The sequence below is a fragment of the Cannabis sativa genome, chromosome 6 (genome assembly GCF_029168945.1).
Source record: "Cannabis sativa cultivar Pink pepper isolate KNU-18-1 chromosome 6, ASM2916894v1, whole genome shotgun sequence".
In the NCBI taxonomy this organism is placed as follows: domain Eukaryota; kingdom Viridiplantae; phylum Streptophyta; class Magnoliopsida; order Rosales; family Cannabaceae; genus Cannabis; species Cannabis sativa.
The window spans coordinates 72,601,423-72,618,047 of NC_083606.1; the positions used below are offsets into that span (position 1 = coordinate 72,601,423).

The 16,625-nt window shown below is 30.4% G+C and overlaps 2 protein-coding genes across 7 annotated transcripts; both read right to left on the bottom strand.

Moving 5' to 3' along the window:
• Positions 1–678: 678 nt before the first annotated feature.
• Positions 679–5,287, bottom strand: LOC115725595 (glucan endo-1,3-beta-glucosidase 4). Of its 6 annotated transcripts, XM_061117601.1 has the most exons (8): positions 5,115–5,244; positions 4,868–4,939; positions 4,721–4,765; positions 3,949–4,033; positions 2,775–2,921; positions 1,424–2,671; positions 1,176–1,203; positions 679–1,074 (listed from the first exon to the last, which is right to left on the bottom strand). In XM_061117601.1, the coding sequence occupies exons 5-8, from the start codon at positions 2,836–2,838 to the stop codon at positions 930–932; spliced, it is 1,485 nt and encodes a 494-aa protein (XP_060973584.1). In that variant the 5' UTR covers positions 2,839–2,921; positions 3,949–4,033; positions 4,721–4,765; positions 4,868–4,939; positions 5,115–5,244; the 3' UTR covers positions 679–929. The 6 variants fall into 6 exon arrangements, with proteins under 6 accessions (XP_060973584.1, XP_030511036.2, XP_060973586.1 ...); XM_030655176.2 differs by lacking the exon at positions 4,868–4,939 and having other exon boundaries at positions 5,115–5,287; XM_061117603.1 differs by lacking the exon at positions 4,868–4,939 and having other exon boundaries at positions 3,954–4,033; positions 5,115–5,267.
• A 3,301-nt stretch (positions 5,288–8,588) lies between these two features.
• On the bottom strand, positions 8,589–12,851 carry LOC115695692 (ent-kaurene oxidase). Its single transcript, XM_030622757.2, has 8 exons — positions 12,535–12,851; positions 12,283–12,443; positions 11,045–11,206; positions 10,796–10,936; positions 10,269–10,526; positions 9,753–9,914; positions 9,449–9,643; positions 8,589–9,073 (listed from the first exon to the last, which is right to left on the bottom strand). Exons 1-8 carry the CDS (start codon positions 12,692–12,694, stop codon positions 8,762–8,764), a joined length of 1,551 nt encoding a protein of 516 aa, XP_030478617.2. The 5' UTR covers positions 12,695–12,851; the 3' UTR covers positions 8,589–8,761.
• Positions 12,852–16,625: the final 3,774 nt, after the last annotated feature.

Sequence of the window (16,625 nt, forward strand, 5' to 3'; positions counted from 1 at the left end):
AAGTAGACACGAAAAAATACGAATTTAGACACAACACAATATGATGCTACAAATTAGCACGACATGAGACGAAAAATATATCCTTAAGCACGACATTATACGAGTAGCACAAATAAACTCGTCTAAAGGCATGACACGTGATAAGCTCGAAAAATACAACACGACATATTAAAAATCTTATAATTTATTTTATATTTATTTATTTATTTATTTAAATAAAAATCTTATAATTTATTAATAATAAGAAAAAATGTATTTATCAATTATAAATAAATAAAATAATAATAAAATTTAAATATAGTATTAAATATTATAATTTTATAATTAAAATTATTAAAACATGAAAAATTAAAATTATATAAAGTATAGATTTTGGAAAACAAAAGTCCAAAATCTTGCAACTAAACCCAACAAAATTATACATTTTAAACTTATAGATGGAATTACAAGGCCTCAATAGACAACTAAAACAACATTCTCTTCTCTAAAATTCTCTCTATTTTGTTACTCTCTTCTTCCAAATTTGTGATTATCTCTAACTTGTCCAATAATGCCTTCACTTTATTACTAAAATTTGCATAGTAAAAGTTGCCATAAAATAAATAATCCAAGTCCCAATTTTTTCTTCTTTGACTGAATTAATAGAGATAGTCAATGAAATTCATAAACATAATTATGTTTCATGGGAAAAAGAATAACCACATTTATAACCTCAATTTCTGTATATAATTAGCACAAAGATACAAAATAAACAAACTTTTTCAGTTATGTTTTACCAAAATAAATAAAAAATGGTCTAACTGCTACTTTCAAGAAAATGACTACACTAGAACTAGGAATACAAACAACATTGAGACAAAAAAGAATTAAAGTCTTAGCTTTTACAATCTCAAAATCCTGATGATTCAGTTACACAAGCGCCTCTCGAGTCAAACAAAAACCAAAGCGAGCAATGCCGCTGGCATTAGAAGCTGAAAGTTCGATACTTGAAGGAACGAACTCCACGATCCTGGTGCAACTTCAGGTGAAAAAGCCGAGGGAGGCATGAATCCGCCGTGAGTACTTGAATTAGAACTGTTTCAAAAGAACAAACATTTCGTGTTTGTTTAGAGATTATAGATATTGGGTAACAATAAATTAAGATTTTAAAGTATAGTAAGGTTTGGATTTCTCACCTTCCTGCAAATATACAATTTCCATAACCTGCAAGAAATTTCCCACAAAATAACAGTTAAGAGTGTTTCAAGGCTTAAAGATAGTTCCTTTCTCTTTTCTATGTCCCAAACAACTGAAAAATGAGAAGCCTTTTCATTCTTAATCTCTGTTTCAATCAATGTTTCGATGTTTGCAAGTTATGATGTTAAACTGTCTCAGCTCAATCTAAATTGTATAGTGAAAGAGAGAATATTAGTCGAAAACTTACTTGGATCGACATTAGTTGTTGTGGCGGAGCCATCAAAGTCGCATGTTCCACCAGCACTCTGCATTTTTTGATAGTAATCATTATATGCATACGAAGCATGATTTTCGAGAGTATTAGGGTTATAACACGGCCGGCCAGATTGTATGGCGCTGCAATTAGCTCGGCCTTGCCCGCATGCCCAATTCAAACCGTCTTGCAACTTATCAGAATCTGCATCAGATTTCGCTACACAGAAAACAGAAGAACTGTTTCCAGTAATTTGGCCAGAAGTTCCCAAAGTCAAAGGATAAACAGAAGTTCCGTTCGTAAACAGCACACCCCAATTCTTCTCAGAAATAGGTCCCGGTCTATTGTCTTCGTTAAACAATTCGTAAATGTATGTATTTATAGGCAAGGTCGGGTGGCTCGGTGGACCTGAATTGTTAAGAACACGTCGGATCAAGTTATTATTGAATGTCTCAGCATTTTCAAGATTGGCATCCGGTTCTTTAGCACCACCGAGCCATGGCCAACCAGCTTCGGTAACAACAACAGGAATCCCCGAAAAATTTGCAGCCTCCATAGCGTAATAGGTAGCATCCACCATTGCATCAAACATGCTACTATAGTGGAAAAGAGTGTTGGGATCAACAATCTGCTTGACTGAGGGAAGTGGTCGGAAAATCGCATAATCAATTGGGAAAATGCCATCCCCTTCCGTGTATCCATAATACGGATATGCATTTAACATGTAATAGGAATTTGTGTTTTTCAAAAACTGAAGGATTTGGTAAAGAGTAGAATTCCACGAAGAGTCAAAGGTCGCAGTCGACGGAGGAAAAGCCTTTGGAATAATGTCCATGGAATGTGGAGTTGAGACTTTGACTTGAAAATTTAGGTTAGCAGCAACTAGAGCTTTATGAAGGTAATTCATAGCAGAAACCAAAACCGAAGCAGCATTTGGAACCACGGTAAGAACTTCGCTGCCAACACCAATGGCGGTTATATTAGTTGAAGGCATATAAGCTGCGACGTTTTTATTAACCCATGCTGCAGCTGTTGCAGCTGATTCTCCAATCCCGAGAACTTCCTCATTCGTGACACCGACCATTACTTCTATTCCACTGCCTGATAGAGCCTTCAACAATTGAGCATCGGCATTATAAAGGCGTACATGTGTAAACTGATGTGCTTTTAGAATTGCAACAATATCTGTATCTGATGGAAGATTAGAAACATCGGTGCCAATGTTTACCCCGACAAATGCACCTACAAAATAGATAAAATAAGCTAAGCGATTCATATCATAACTCTTTCCGTTCCACAATAGGTCCTTTCGAGTTACTATATGTCAATGAGCTTGTTATGTTACCTAGTACATTGGTGATGCCGACTAAGAGGAAAAACAGGCTGAGAAGCCATCTTTCAAGCATCATCCGATCTGGTGAAGTAAAAAATCGATCCAACACCTTAACTTTCGGTCCCTTTAACACTAAAGTTCTCCAATGACGATATCAACCTATACATAAGAACTGCAGTGAGATCTCCCGAGACAGACAAAATTTCAACTGCATTGTGTATGAAGAGAATTTCAAAATGTTCTTACAGATACCAAAGTACTTAAATTTAAAGAGTAAGAAATGTACTACAAAAGACAATTTCACCATTGATCTATCTCAAAATCATTATCATCTTTAAAATGATGCCTTGCATTGGGTCAAGCTTTATAACAATACTTGGCCCCCATACATGGTCTTACGACTTTGTGAGGACCTATGTTTTTGGTAAGCACATTTTTAAATTATTTAACCATTTCATTTAGCCAAGTTCAATATTAGTTAGATTAGTCAATATTGTGTATGTTTCGGCTAGTTTGGTATGTTGGCCCCCAATGCCTACATTGCATTTGCAGTTAAAAGAGTTTTCTAAGAAAGCTAGGATAAAAAAAAAGAGCCAAACAAATGAGAGAAAGCAATTAAGAGAAAGCAATTATAGTTTAAAAGAGCATTGATATTGGGCATCACTAGTGCCTAATACCTCTAGACATGTCACTTTATGATTGGTTAGCGATATTAACACATAGGAGGGTACTAAGTACTACGGGTGCCTTTACACTATTGCAGGCTAACATGCATTATTGTAATATAACTAAAAAAAATCCCAATAGTTCATTTCTTAACTTTATTTAACAAAAGTACTCTCTACTACTAGAAAAAGTTACCCAAAAAGAAAAAGGTCCAAAAACCATCATTCAAATGATGATAAATTAGGTAAATAATCTAATACAAGACCAAAACAAGAAAGTTCTAAATGAAAACAACAGAGTTAGGATCAATGACAATAAACTTCAAGAAACAGAAGATTAAAAATATTGTCCTAAAAAACCCACTAATACAAGAGAAACCGAAAACCCATCAATTAAGAAAAATCAAACTGATTAATGAAAGTACTCAGAACTGTAACAAACAAGCACAGCCATCAAATGCATACAACAACAAAAGTAGATTACAGATTAGGCCTTTATAAATAACTGTGATCGAACTCACCTAACCGAGAGAAGAGATGATCAATCTCAATCCAGTCCACCACGGCGAGCTGAGCAGAGTAGAAATGGTACCAACCTTCACTGACCTGTGAAAATGTGGAATAGATTACAATTACAAACACAGTAAATATAATTTTAAAGTTGGAAGCTTTACATACAAAGTTTTTAACTTTTCTTTTTTCAAAATTGGAAGACATAACAGCATTGTTTAGCCCAAGACCCACCTACAGAATCAAATCTCATAGACCCTCTTCCTCCTACATTAATTAATTATATTGTACTAAAAAGAATTACAGATCAAATCAAATCTTGTAACATGCAATTAATCAGATTTTCTTTTTGCATTATATAATAGTTTACTCCTTTCACTTTACTCACCTAAAATGGTTTTAAAATGACTTCATAATAAAAATAGCACAATAATCCTTAGTACTAGAAAAAAGATACTAAAAAGAAAAAAGAACCAAAACCCCATTATTCTAATGATGCTAAATTAGGTAAATAATCCCAGAAAAGACCAAAACCAGTAAATTCTAAAGCACTAGAGTTTGAATTAATGACAGTAAACTTACAAAGCATGATAAAAGGGTATAATTATAACTATCAGAAGCTAAGTTTGAACAAAATAAAAGTTAGGTAATCATCAACACCACCACCAACAACTTCTTTTAAAAGCTCATTATTACTTATATAACTTTTCAGGGGTTTTGGAAAAAAATAATGCTGAATAAAGAAAACCCAGATGCCAAAATCTCTCTTTAAAGAAATGATACCTGATCCAGAATTGCTCAGTAGAGAAATCCAACTCCTTGAAGCTCCTAATAATGGTTTTTTAAGAGAAATGGCAGAAAACCCAGATAAGTAAAGTGAAGTGTAGTAGCTTAGAAAAGAACTGAGAATCTTAGAAAAAAGATTTTTACTCAAAAAGAAAGCTTCACAAAGTTTGAACAAAAAAAGGCAACTTCTTTCAATGTTGGAGTCCAGAACAGCTCCTTCAAGACCCAAACAAACCCCAAAAAAAACATGACTATTCAGATGAAAATAATGGAAATTCTGACAAAATATACCCCACATTTTATTCAGCTCCTGTATTCATATTATTAAATAAATAGTTGACAAAAAATTCAAAATAAATAGAAATAAATAAAGGAAGGTAATTTCTCAAACCTTCCAATGGCAGCTTCACTCTCTCACTCTCTCTAGTCTCACACTAAACTAAACTATGTAGTGAGAAAGCAAAGGTTGAAATGAAACCTCCTTGTTGTTAAAGTTTGTGTCTTTTTGCTTCAAGAAAAAAAAAGTTTGTGTCTTTTTCTTTTTTTATAAATTATTTTTGAATTTCATTACACGAAAATACATGTAAATGGGTACAGAAGGGCATCGAGATCGTTGCCCTGTAAGGCTGTAATTAATTTACTCAATTTTTTTTCAAAAAAAAAATAAAAATTTGATTTTTATGAGATGGGAGAGCGAAAAGGTAATGAAAAGACTTGAAACTGTTAATTTTCTCATTAAATACTTCTTTTCTTTTACTTCAAAACATTCAATTATGGGTCACAGTGACACTAAAATTCTAAATCTTGTATGTATGTATAATGTATGTAGTTACCAATATTAAATGTATATTTATGTTGAATGCAATGGGTCCTCTTTTTTTAATAAAGAGAAAATTTTGGGACCAAAAAGGAGAATCTTTGTGTGTTATTTTCTTTTTTGATTTGAATATTGGTTTTTCAGTGAGAAAATTCGAAATTCCTTCTGCAAAATAAATTATGTTAAAAAGGGCTTAATGGAGAAAAGGGTTGGATTTGTGAGTCATATTGCAATTTGCAAATGGGAATTTATTCTTTTATTAAGTTTGGAGGTTTTTAGTAAGTCCTTAATCAAAGGGGTATTATTTTAAGTTATTTCGAGTTTTTTAGTCTAATTTTAATAATTATTTGCAAAATAGCCTCCCATATTGTAGACGGTTAGTAGAAAAATTTATCTTTCTATTAAGTTTATCACACCTGGTAAATAAAATAATGACATGTTTATTTAATTAATTACCACATTAACATTTTACAATGTAAATAATTAGTTAAGAGTGGCATCTGTGTCAGTCACAATAACACGATTTAAAAGTCATACGAAATAATAAACATATACACACATAATATGTGGTAATGCTTTTTAGCTTAATGAGATCATCATAAAACAATTTGATCAGTTTGAAAACTTTGTTATTTTTTTTGGTGTAAGCATATCATTGTTCATATTAAATACTAAAATTATTTATTATTTATTTTATTTTTTTAAAATTAACTTAATATATATATCATATTTGGCTATTTGTAACTGCTAGAAAAATAATAATTTTACTAAAATATATTTGCTGTCATCACTATCGTAAAATAAAATAGTGAATTATTGATGGAAACATGTCAAAATTTATGAAAAATTTATAACCAATAGTATTTTACCCATTCTACAAATGTAAGGAACCTAAAAAAAAATCTACAAATGTAATGAGAAAGACATAAATTTAAAAATAAAAATATTTGGCAAAACTAATCAAATGGGGGACCTAAAAATATTTGAAAAAAAAATTGAAATTTTTAAGTGATATGCTTAGTTGTAAAGTGGGACCAAAAGGGAACAAAACCAAACAAAACCAATAGTCAAAAAAAGAATTTTGTTTCTTTATTTTGGAACTTTCTAATTATCTTACCTTTCACCCATTGCTATCAATATTCAATGATAAAATAATAATACATAAAATACCCACTATTTATCTTAGTGTTGTAGTGGATTGCACCAACACAAGATCTACCATCCATATTATTATATCAATTATTCTAAAATTAATTCAATATATTTGTTTTTTTTAATACAGTTCAATTGTTCTAAGAATTTCAACTAGCTAGGGGTCTTAGGGTTTAGAGGCTTATTTGAAGTACAAGAGCTTGAAAAATCATATTTATAATATTAATTTTATTTTTCGTATTTTTAATTTGATAAAATTATAATTTCAATATTAACTTCAACTGAGTTGTTATTTGATTTCTATATTTTTGTGTTGATTGAATTATATAGGAAATAAATTATATATAGCTTTTCTATTTATGGAAAGTAAGTCACACTCATCTTTTTTTGATCTATCGAGTTGTGTATATTTGATTATTTGTGAGTTTTTTGATATATTTGATTAGATTTCTTGTGAAGAAAACCGAAACAAGACTTTTATTTTTTATAAAAGGAAAGTCACACTTGATGCTCACAATTCTGTAGGTACAAAAACAAAAATTCCTAGGCTGATTGATAATCTTTTTTAAGGAATTGTCTAGTGAGTTTGGCCTTGTTCAGACCATGTATGAGCTGTCAATAAGATGTATATTGATTATAAATACACCTTATAGTAACTAGGTCATATATCTCTTTTATACACTTTGAATTGTATTCATATCTTAAGAAAAAAGAGTCTTTATTTTGTAAAGAAGAGTGTGTTCATCTCTTACCCTGTTTATATGTATTTTGTATTATCTTGAGTCTGTACTCAAGTCTGCAAAAGAAGAAGAACAACAATGCTACCTTTGGGAGAATGTTCTATAAGCTTTCGGGATATTGCTTTTCAATTCTTGCCTCGAGAATAAATAAACACTCTTCAAGGAGATCGAAAGGAGTTTGAGCATTTAAAGTTTCAACAAGATTCGATTACAATGTGGAATACATTAAGCTTGCGGCATACAATAAGACAGAGTCCATTTATGCATAAGTCAATTACTTTGTATTTTTTAGATCTATCTAATAAATCTTATCTCCCGTGAACTAGTAACAATCTGCAAGGATTGCTGATACCACATACAAAAACCTTGTGCGTTTTTATTTTTCTGCACTGTTTGTTTTCTAGTTTTATTCTGTAGTTACAGAGTTGTGTTGTGTAGTAATAGAATAAACTCTTCCAGTACCATATTTATTATTCTGCATTTAATTAATTGATTAATTAAATAATAAATTAGTAATATTAAAATATAGAATTTCAACTGGCATCAGAGCTCGTCACTATACTCTTAGTGAGATCCTAAGATTATTCTATTCTGTATTATTTGTTTTGTGTGAGATGTCGTTATTTGTAGAAGGAAGTTCCATTACTCGACCACTCCCTATTAAAAGACTCGAATTATCTATATTGGAAGGTTAGAATGAGAACATTCATTAAGTCACAAGATGAGAAAATATGGAGGGCTATACTTGCATAGGGTGGTGGTGGAATCTAAGAGTCTTTATGTTATCAATGTTATTATTCATAGCAAGGTTAATTAGTCTTATCTAGGTTTGTTAGAGATTTCCTTGTTTATTGTAACCATTTTATTGATATTTCTTTCTTGTAATGTCCTAGAAGTGTTAATAGTGTGGCTCACACTTTAGCTAAATTAGCTCTTTTCTTGAATAATTATTATGTTTGGTGATCTAACTATCCAAATTCTTTTGCAGATAAACTCTTATAATTAATGATATTGTATGACACTTTTTTTCCTATTGAGATTTTTTTCATTGGGTTTACTTTTGAAGTTTTAATGAAGTTGTTTTCTCAATATATATATATATGATTATATTTGATGTTGGTGCAATTTCATATTTAATGTTATATGGTTGGAGAATGGAATAATGAACTATGTCTCACATTAAATACATCATTTGTAACATGCAAAAAAAAAACATATATAAACAACTTCTTATTTATTTTAACTACTTGTGCTTATTTATTCATATAAATAGCAATAATAGAAAATCCTAGTACCATAGAGAGCTTTCTAAGTTGATATCCCAATTTATTATTTCCTTGGATTGATAATGGCATGCATGGGGTGGAGTTTATGAGTGGTGAGACCAACAGTAGCCACATCTTCTTTTTCCCCATCTTTGAGTCTCCACTCAAACTCTTGAACCAATCTACCAATTACAGTACAAACTATCAACATAGCTTGAAGCGAACCGGCACACACCCTCTTTCCGGCACCAAATGTCATTGTTTTGTACAAATCCATTGGATCGAATTTCTCATCAAGAAATCTTTCGGGATTCCACTCTTCCGGACTTTCCCACTTTTTCTCGTCCATGTTACACCCGTATATGTTAATTGCAATCTGCGTTAAAACAACATTATAACATTAAGCCAACATTATAAAAATGCAATGAGAGTATGCATGGTGTTGGACACCATATCTAATACAAGTGTGAAGCCCACATAAGAATTTAAAATTGTAATAAAAAATTTCTAATGTAACCTTGTGAAAGGAAACTACATGTTTGATCATTTGAGCTACCTCTCTTGCGTAATTTGAATCCATTTATAATATCAAAATTAAATTCAAAATACACTTTTGACATAGTCTTATAGCAATGCTCGAGAATCCGTTTATAGTATTGCCCGGTGCTTAACAACACTGATGCCTTATAACAATGTTCTAAATTCGTTTAATAGTTACACAAAAACACAGTATTTAGTTAGCAATACTAACCTCAGTATCAGCAGGAATATAGTGGCCTCCTAATTGAGTATCTTCATGAGCATAACGCAAAGGAATGATCGGAACTGGAGAATGTTTCCTCAAAGTTTCATGGAAAACAGCCATCAAGTATGGAAGCTTGGACAAACTATCCTCTGTTAGTTTTTCCGATCCACAAAGCTCTACAATTTCTCTGTAGAGACGATCCTGTATTTGTTCGGACATAACATAACATAACGTAACATAATACAAAATATTAGAGTTAATTTAAGTGATGTATGAAGATTATTATTAAGAATGAGTAATGAAAAACGACCTGTCGTTTTGGATCTTTAGCGATTTCATACATAGCCCATTCTGCTGCAACCAAAGCAGTGTCTGATGTCTCTATGATTACTTCCCATAGCAACATACTGATTTGGTCCTCTGTCAGTGTTTTTGCTTCTGACAGCAAATAATCTATGTAGCAATTTAGTTCCTGTATGTAGTTTCATGTCATAATCATTAGACCAAACCTATGTAAACATTATTAAACTGTAGGGGTATGATTATTGGTAGTCTATGTTCTTGATTTACAATGATTATCTTTTGTTGAATACCAATTTTTGTATTTTGTTGTAATCTTTTTTTTGGGCATTAGTACTTAATGTTTGTAGAAACAATGATTTTGTTACAGTTTCTCCGTTAAATGCTGATTCAACGGAAAATTGAGTCAACATTTAACAACACTAATGAAACAGCAATAACAAAATTATTGTTTTACTATAACATTGAATATTTATGCCGCAAAAAAAAATGAGTATATTAAAGTTGTAATATAATAAAAACAAACCTCTCCGGAAGCAAGTCGCGTTTTTTGCTCTTGAATAAGGGCTTTCATCACTACTTTTCTTCGAAAAATCATTCTTTCGATTTTATTTTCGATCTTCTTATTGGGAATCCATTTAAGATAGGGGAAGAAATCTCTCCAATCCACCTCAATGGCTCCCTCCATTTGATCAATCACTAGAACTTTGAATATATCTTCCTTTGACAAATGCTCACTTAACTCCTCCACATATAATGACTGTTCAATGTCCTTCCCCAAGGCCTGGAAACCAAGTGACATTAATAGTTTATATATAATGGGAGAATAATAACAATAATAAAGTTTTTTGGAGTTAGATAATTCAGTTTTTGAGGGTGGAAAAGATTAGCCAATGAAGTTATTGAGTGTTGGAACACAAGCAATTAAGTCCCTATTGTTTACTTTCTCACAAATTCTTAGTTTTTGTCTATACACTATGAATGAATGAAAACGTGACTGAATTGGTCATAGTTACTCTTCGGAACAAAATGGAATAGTATTGAGGAACTCACCTCTTTCAAAGCTATTCCAAAGAGTTCAGGCTCAAATATCTCCCTAAAATTCACAGCTTCATCAGGAAAGTCTTTAACATGAGCATGAAATTTTCTAGAAACATTTTCTGCCATGGTGTCTCGGTGACAACGGTGTCGTTTCTGAATGAATGCAGTAAAGAACAGTGAATAATAATTATGAACACAAATAGCAAAAGCAAGAAGTGAAATGAGAACTAAAAAATTAAATCATAATAACAAAACACCCACCTGAGCATTGGCTCCAAGAACATTTCCAAGTATGTGTTTTTTCACCATCTTATGAAAATCATTATAGTCACTCATGGCTACCATAGTCTTATCAGAAGTGAGCATTTTTAGGGCACTTGACAGCTTTCTGGTAGATATGGATGAATATCTAGTCACCATTGCCTGTTTAACAAGTTCATCAAAAACTTAAAGTTCAGTTCTTGATCATCATCATCAAGTACTTACATAGATATACATATATACTAGAATAAACAATCATTATTAGTCAAATATATTGTGGAAGTTGATCCTCTGAACCAACTCATAATCCAACTCACTTAAACCAACTAACTTAACTAACTTTCTGTTATGTTAGTTAGTTAGTTGGTGCTATTTCTTTGTATGAGTTGTACCTATAAATAAGTCTATTCTTTTCACTTCAGTAGGTAGAATAAGAGAGAGGATTTGAGAGAGTTGCTTAGGGTCCTAAGCTGAAAGTTCTGTTCTTGAAGAAGGTCAAGAACAAGGGGGTACTTGGGTTATAGAGAGAAAATTGTGACTATTTTTCTCTGGTGTGTCTCGAGAGCTACAGAGCTGAGATTGCTCTTAATCTTGTAATTGTATTGATACTCTCTTATTCCACATATTAATGAAGAATTGGTGATGTTTCTCAGCTGGAGTATGGCCAGAGATCATGTTGATCTCTAGGACCGGAACCAGGATAAAATCTTGTGTTATTCTTTGTTTAATTTCTGTTTTTGATTCATTGTGTTGTTAACTGTTTTGTGTTCATTATTGCTGTCAAAGTTGTGAGTTTATTGCAGAATATAGGATTGATTCTTGGTGATATTGTTGCTGAAATTACAACATATATAACACCTCCAACTAAATACACCCCCACTTCTATAATTTATTAAAGTATTGAAATTAAAATATTTTAAATGACAAAGTTGAATTTTCTAAAGTTGCAAAATAGTATCAATATCCAATAGACTATCAAAGACATATATATTAGTCAAATATATAACACCTCAAACTCAACACCCCAATTCTATAATTTCTTTTTTTTTCTTCTTCTTTAAAAACAAATCCCACTTTATTAAAGTTTTGAAAATATCTTAAATGACAAAATTGAATTTTTTTCTTAATCATCATACAATAATTAACTTTAAGTAATCAAACTATATAAGTACATAAACCCTGTAAATAAATAGAGTGAAAATGACAATCAAAACTGAAAAAAGTGAAACTTTGACTACCTCTTTGGCAACATGAGTTGTATTGAGGACCACTAGAGTTGAAGCACCTGTTTTGATGGAATATATTGGACCATGAATATTGGCCCAATTAGTAAATGTCAGATAAGGCTTCTTCTCTTTCAATTGCAGCAAATTCCCTATCACAGGTAACCCAGGAACCCCTACACAAACAACACAACAAAACATCCAATAAAAATCCAATCTTTAATCACAAAACAAAAACCCCATTAAAACAAAACAACAAACACTTACTAGGCACAGGAGGGAGTTTGGATAATTCACTCTTCTTCTTAGTGGAAAAGACAATTCTTTTGAGGGTAATCAAGATCAGAACACCAAGAACAAGAGTGGTGAGTAAAGGTAGTGGTTCAACTTCAACACCTTGAAGAAGAAGAGTGATCATGTTAGCCATGGATGAAGTTGATAAAGGAGCAATCTTTTTTTGATGAGCAAAAAAGGGTAGTTATGTAGTCAAGTAAGTAAGAAAGGGTTTTGTGTTGTCTTTGCCGTTTCAGGCTCGCTTTCACATAATAATTTATAATAAATGTGTCATTTCCATTAGAAAATGGTCATTAAATAACAAAAGTTGATGTTCATGTCTTATAAAAATAGGTGTATGGGGCCAAAAGGAAGAAAAACAAAAGTAAGGGGTATAAAAAAATTTTAAATACTAGACCAAATTTTTTCTTTTAAAAAACAGATAAAAATATATCAACACAATTTTTTTTTTTTGTTTTTATGTTTAAATTTTTTTATTTACAAAAATATTTCTCCAATAAAAAAATTGTTTTTTTTGTTATCTTATAATTTATTGGATGATTCTACAATGCACTCCCTTAAAAGGGATGTATTGATGCACCCTTAATTTGTTTCGGCATTCAGAAGAATTTTTTAGTCTAATTTTTTTTTTCATATTCATGTACGTTATATGTATTTAAGATATCCTACAAAATTTTGAGAAATTCGGAATAATTTACAATATAGAAAACAATGTTCAACCAATCTATTTTACACGCGTGTAAAATAAAATAGTCACGCGTACAACACACTGTTTGAACGTAGTTTTCGGCGTGTTAAACTTTTTCGAATTTTTTAAAATTTTACAGGATGTCTTAAATAACTATAACGTATATGACCATGAGAAAAAATTTGACTAAAAAATTATTTCGGATGCTTAAACAGATAGGGGTGCATCAATATATTTATTTTAAGGGGGTGCATTGTAAAATTTTCTTAATTTATTTATAGTTGTAATATAATTGTCATAAGATTATTTTATAATTTATTTATAGTTGTTGCAATATTAATTTTTTATTATTTTTTTAATTATTTTCTTATAATTTGATGAGCAATAAAATTTTAGGGGCAAATTACAATTTTTTTTGACTGAAAATTTGTTGTATTATTAAATTTGTAAATTCACTAATAAAATAGCATGGAAATCACTTGAGATAAACTCCTTATTGAACTAATGACCTTAAAAAAAATATGCAGCTCAAGTCAAATACTTAACTATCTTATTTACAGATCATTTAACAGAGACAATAAAAATATTGTTTAAAAAAGAAAATAGACACTTATAATTAGAAATAATCAACCCAAACAATGAATTCTTTTAGAGTGTATAACATATTGCATAAATACTTAACAATCAATTTCAATAACAATTTGAGAAAGAAAAAAATACAACAAATATTCTTTTTTTACCAACATTGGGGGCATATGGGTGGCTGCAGTGGCGGACCCAGAATTTAAAGTGAGGGGGGCGTAAATAAATTTAAAAAGAAAATATAAAGTGTAGTTTGTGGGATTTGAACCTTTACCCTCTAACTTATTTACCAACTGTTGTGTTAAAATTAGATACGCAAGTGCACGTAGTCACAAACAAGTAATACAATGGTAAGTAAAAGAGTATCGTCTCCACAGGGACTGTGAAAATAAAATTTCTATTGCAAAAATTAATTACCAAGCAACAAGCCTAAAAACTAAAATTAAATGATTAATGAATCAACTAAAGGAGTAAGAAAAATAAGTAAATTAACTCAAAAGTAGATGCAAGATGAAAATAAAATTTAGTTGTAAGCTTTTGAAATGTGAAAGGCTTGAACTATTGAATCCCCCTATGTTTAGCAAAAACTGTGCGTTTTTGCTGCAGCAAAAAGTTAGCAAATCTTTAGCAAAAATCTCAGGTTAACAAGAACTCCATTAAGGTGCACAAAACTCTTCCAAATTTTATGCAATCAATCCTTGGACCTGTTCAAACATATTCCTATGCCAAGCAAGCTCAAGAATACCATTTCAAGCATAGTTCTCAATTGTTACACAAGGATATAACATATTCCTATGTTATTTCAAATCTAACCTAAAAAAGATTAAGAACTTGTGTCATTCAAGCTAAGTCCATTACATTTAACCTTTCCAGAATTAAATATAACTCAATAATCAAGCTATTGGTGGCCAAACAATATCAAGAAATTAGCAATACACACACTTGAATGAACATGAGAATTTTTACTAAATATTTGCATAAGAAAATTACTCAACTAAACATAGGGTTCTTCAACAGTTCAAACCATTAAAAAGTTTAGCTCATAGCTAACTCAAGAACCACCATTACAAGATAAAACTTAGACATGGAGTTTGAATGTTAAGTTAAAGAAATTAAAAGAGAGAAGAAAGTAATAGCAAACAATAATGGAGGGTTTTTCCAAAAGGATGGATGTTGAATCTTGTTGTGCTTCTCCTCTTTCCTCCTCCTTCTTCTTCTTCTTTCAATCTTCTTTTTTCTGTGTAAAAATGGCAGCCCAAACTTCTTTTTCGTTCAGCCCCTTTCTTTTCCCTAAATGGAGGCTCCCTTCTCTCTTCTCTCTCCTTAGGTTTTGTACCTTTTTACCCCAAATAAACCCTACACATGTCATGTAGATAGCCTCTCCATGTAATAGCTCCAGCCACCACTCTTATATTGCCACATCATCTCCACAAATGCCACCTCTTTTAATGAAATGCCAACTCACCCTTTTTCTAAGAAAATAAAACACATCAGCCACAAATCTGTTTGCTGCAGCAAAAACTTCACAGAATTTCAGCAAAATTAAGAACATGACTAACTTGCTATTTTCTTTGCCAATTTATGCACAAGAGTTATTGATTTTAACTAACAACTTCAAAATACACACAAAGACATAAAACACTGAAACTTTCACAAATTAAGAGACAAACATAATTTAAATGACACACAATTACATAAAAAACATGCTTAAAGTGATATCAAATAACTCTTTACTCAAGAGTTATCACCAACTACCTTAACCATTACACCAAGGTTACTATTATGTCTATAAATATTATCTTTTAATACAAATATATGTTGTAACTAATTAAAATACATATACATTTTTTTCTCGATTTTTTTTTCAGGGGGGCGACTGCCCCCCCTCGCTACAATGTGGGTCCGCCCCTGGGTGGCTGGTTTCCTTCCATAGGTGTATTGAGGTATATTTTATTTTATTTTTTGTATGTTTTTATTATTTGGATTATTTGAATATATTCATTAAATTTTTAAAAAATTTAAAATAATTTAACACACTAAAAATAAAATTAAAATAATGTGTACTTATGATTTTATGTACGGTGTCTAGGAATCCTTTTTAATATAAATTTATGTGTATTTATATACATTACCAAATTAGTTCTAAGATTAATGTCTAAAACCAAGGAACAAACAACTTGAAAAGGAAGAATCAATGTCTACCAAATTATTAATAAATACTATTGTTTAAGAAAATTAACTAATGGGTAAATATTATTTTATATTTTGTATTTTTTAAAATTTGCTTATTAGACATTTTATTTTATTAAATAATAATTTAATTATTGTATTTTTAAAAATAGCACAAAATAATATTTTGTGATTAACTTTTGTCAACATCAAACATAATAATAATAATTTTACTTGAAGTGTTATAAAAATTAACTTCAAGTTAGTTGTATTAAAAAAAATAACTTAGTCATGGTATTATTTAAAAAAATACAAAATTTAAATTATCAATTTAACAAAAAAAAAATTGTAATGACTCTTGCAAAATACATAATTAAAAATATTTTTTGCCCACTAAAAATTGTTTTTTATTTTTAAAAAAGTGAGAATTAATTTAAAAAAAAATAATTTGTAGCGTAAATACTTAAGGTTAACTCTATATATTTAAATTTAATTTTTTTACACTAATAAATTTTGGTAAGTATTAAATCATTTTCTATTGATATATTTAAAGAAAAAAATAATAATTTAATAAGATGGACCAATGTTACAATTTAACTTATTATTAGATGTAAATTATTCATTT

Coding starts and splice junctions, on each gene's coding strand:
- LOC115725595 (XM_030655176.2), bottom strand. CDS start 2,838: ATGATGCTTGAAAGATGGCTTCTCAGCCTGTTTTTCCTCTTAGTCGGC. Junction 2,672..2,774: donor CGGCATCACCAATGTACTAG/GTAACATAACAA, acceptor TCTATTTTGTAG/GTGCATTTGTCGGGGTAAAC. Junction 1,075..1,175: donor AATTGTATATTTGCAGGAAG/GTGAGAAATCCA, acceptor CTTTTGAAACAG/TTCTAATTCAAGTACTCACG.
- LOC115695692 (XM_030622757.2), bottom strand. CDS start 12,694: ATGGCTAACATGATCACTCTTCTTCTTCAAGGTGTTGAAGTTGAACCA. Junction 9,915..10,268: donor CGCGACTTGCTTCCGGAGAG/GTTTGTTTTTAT, acceptor AACTACATACAG/GAACTAAATTGCTACATAGA. Junction 9,644..9,752: donor CTAAAGATCCAAAACGACAG/GTCGTTTTTCAT, acceptor GAACAAATACAG/GATCGTCTCTACAGAGAAAT.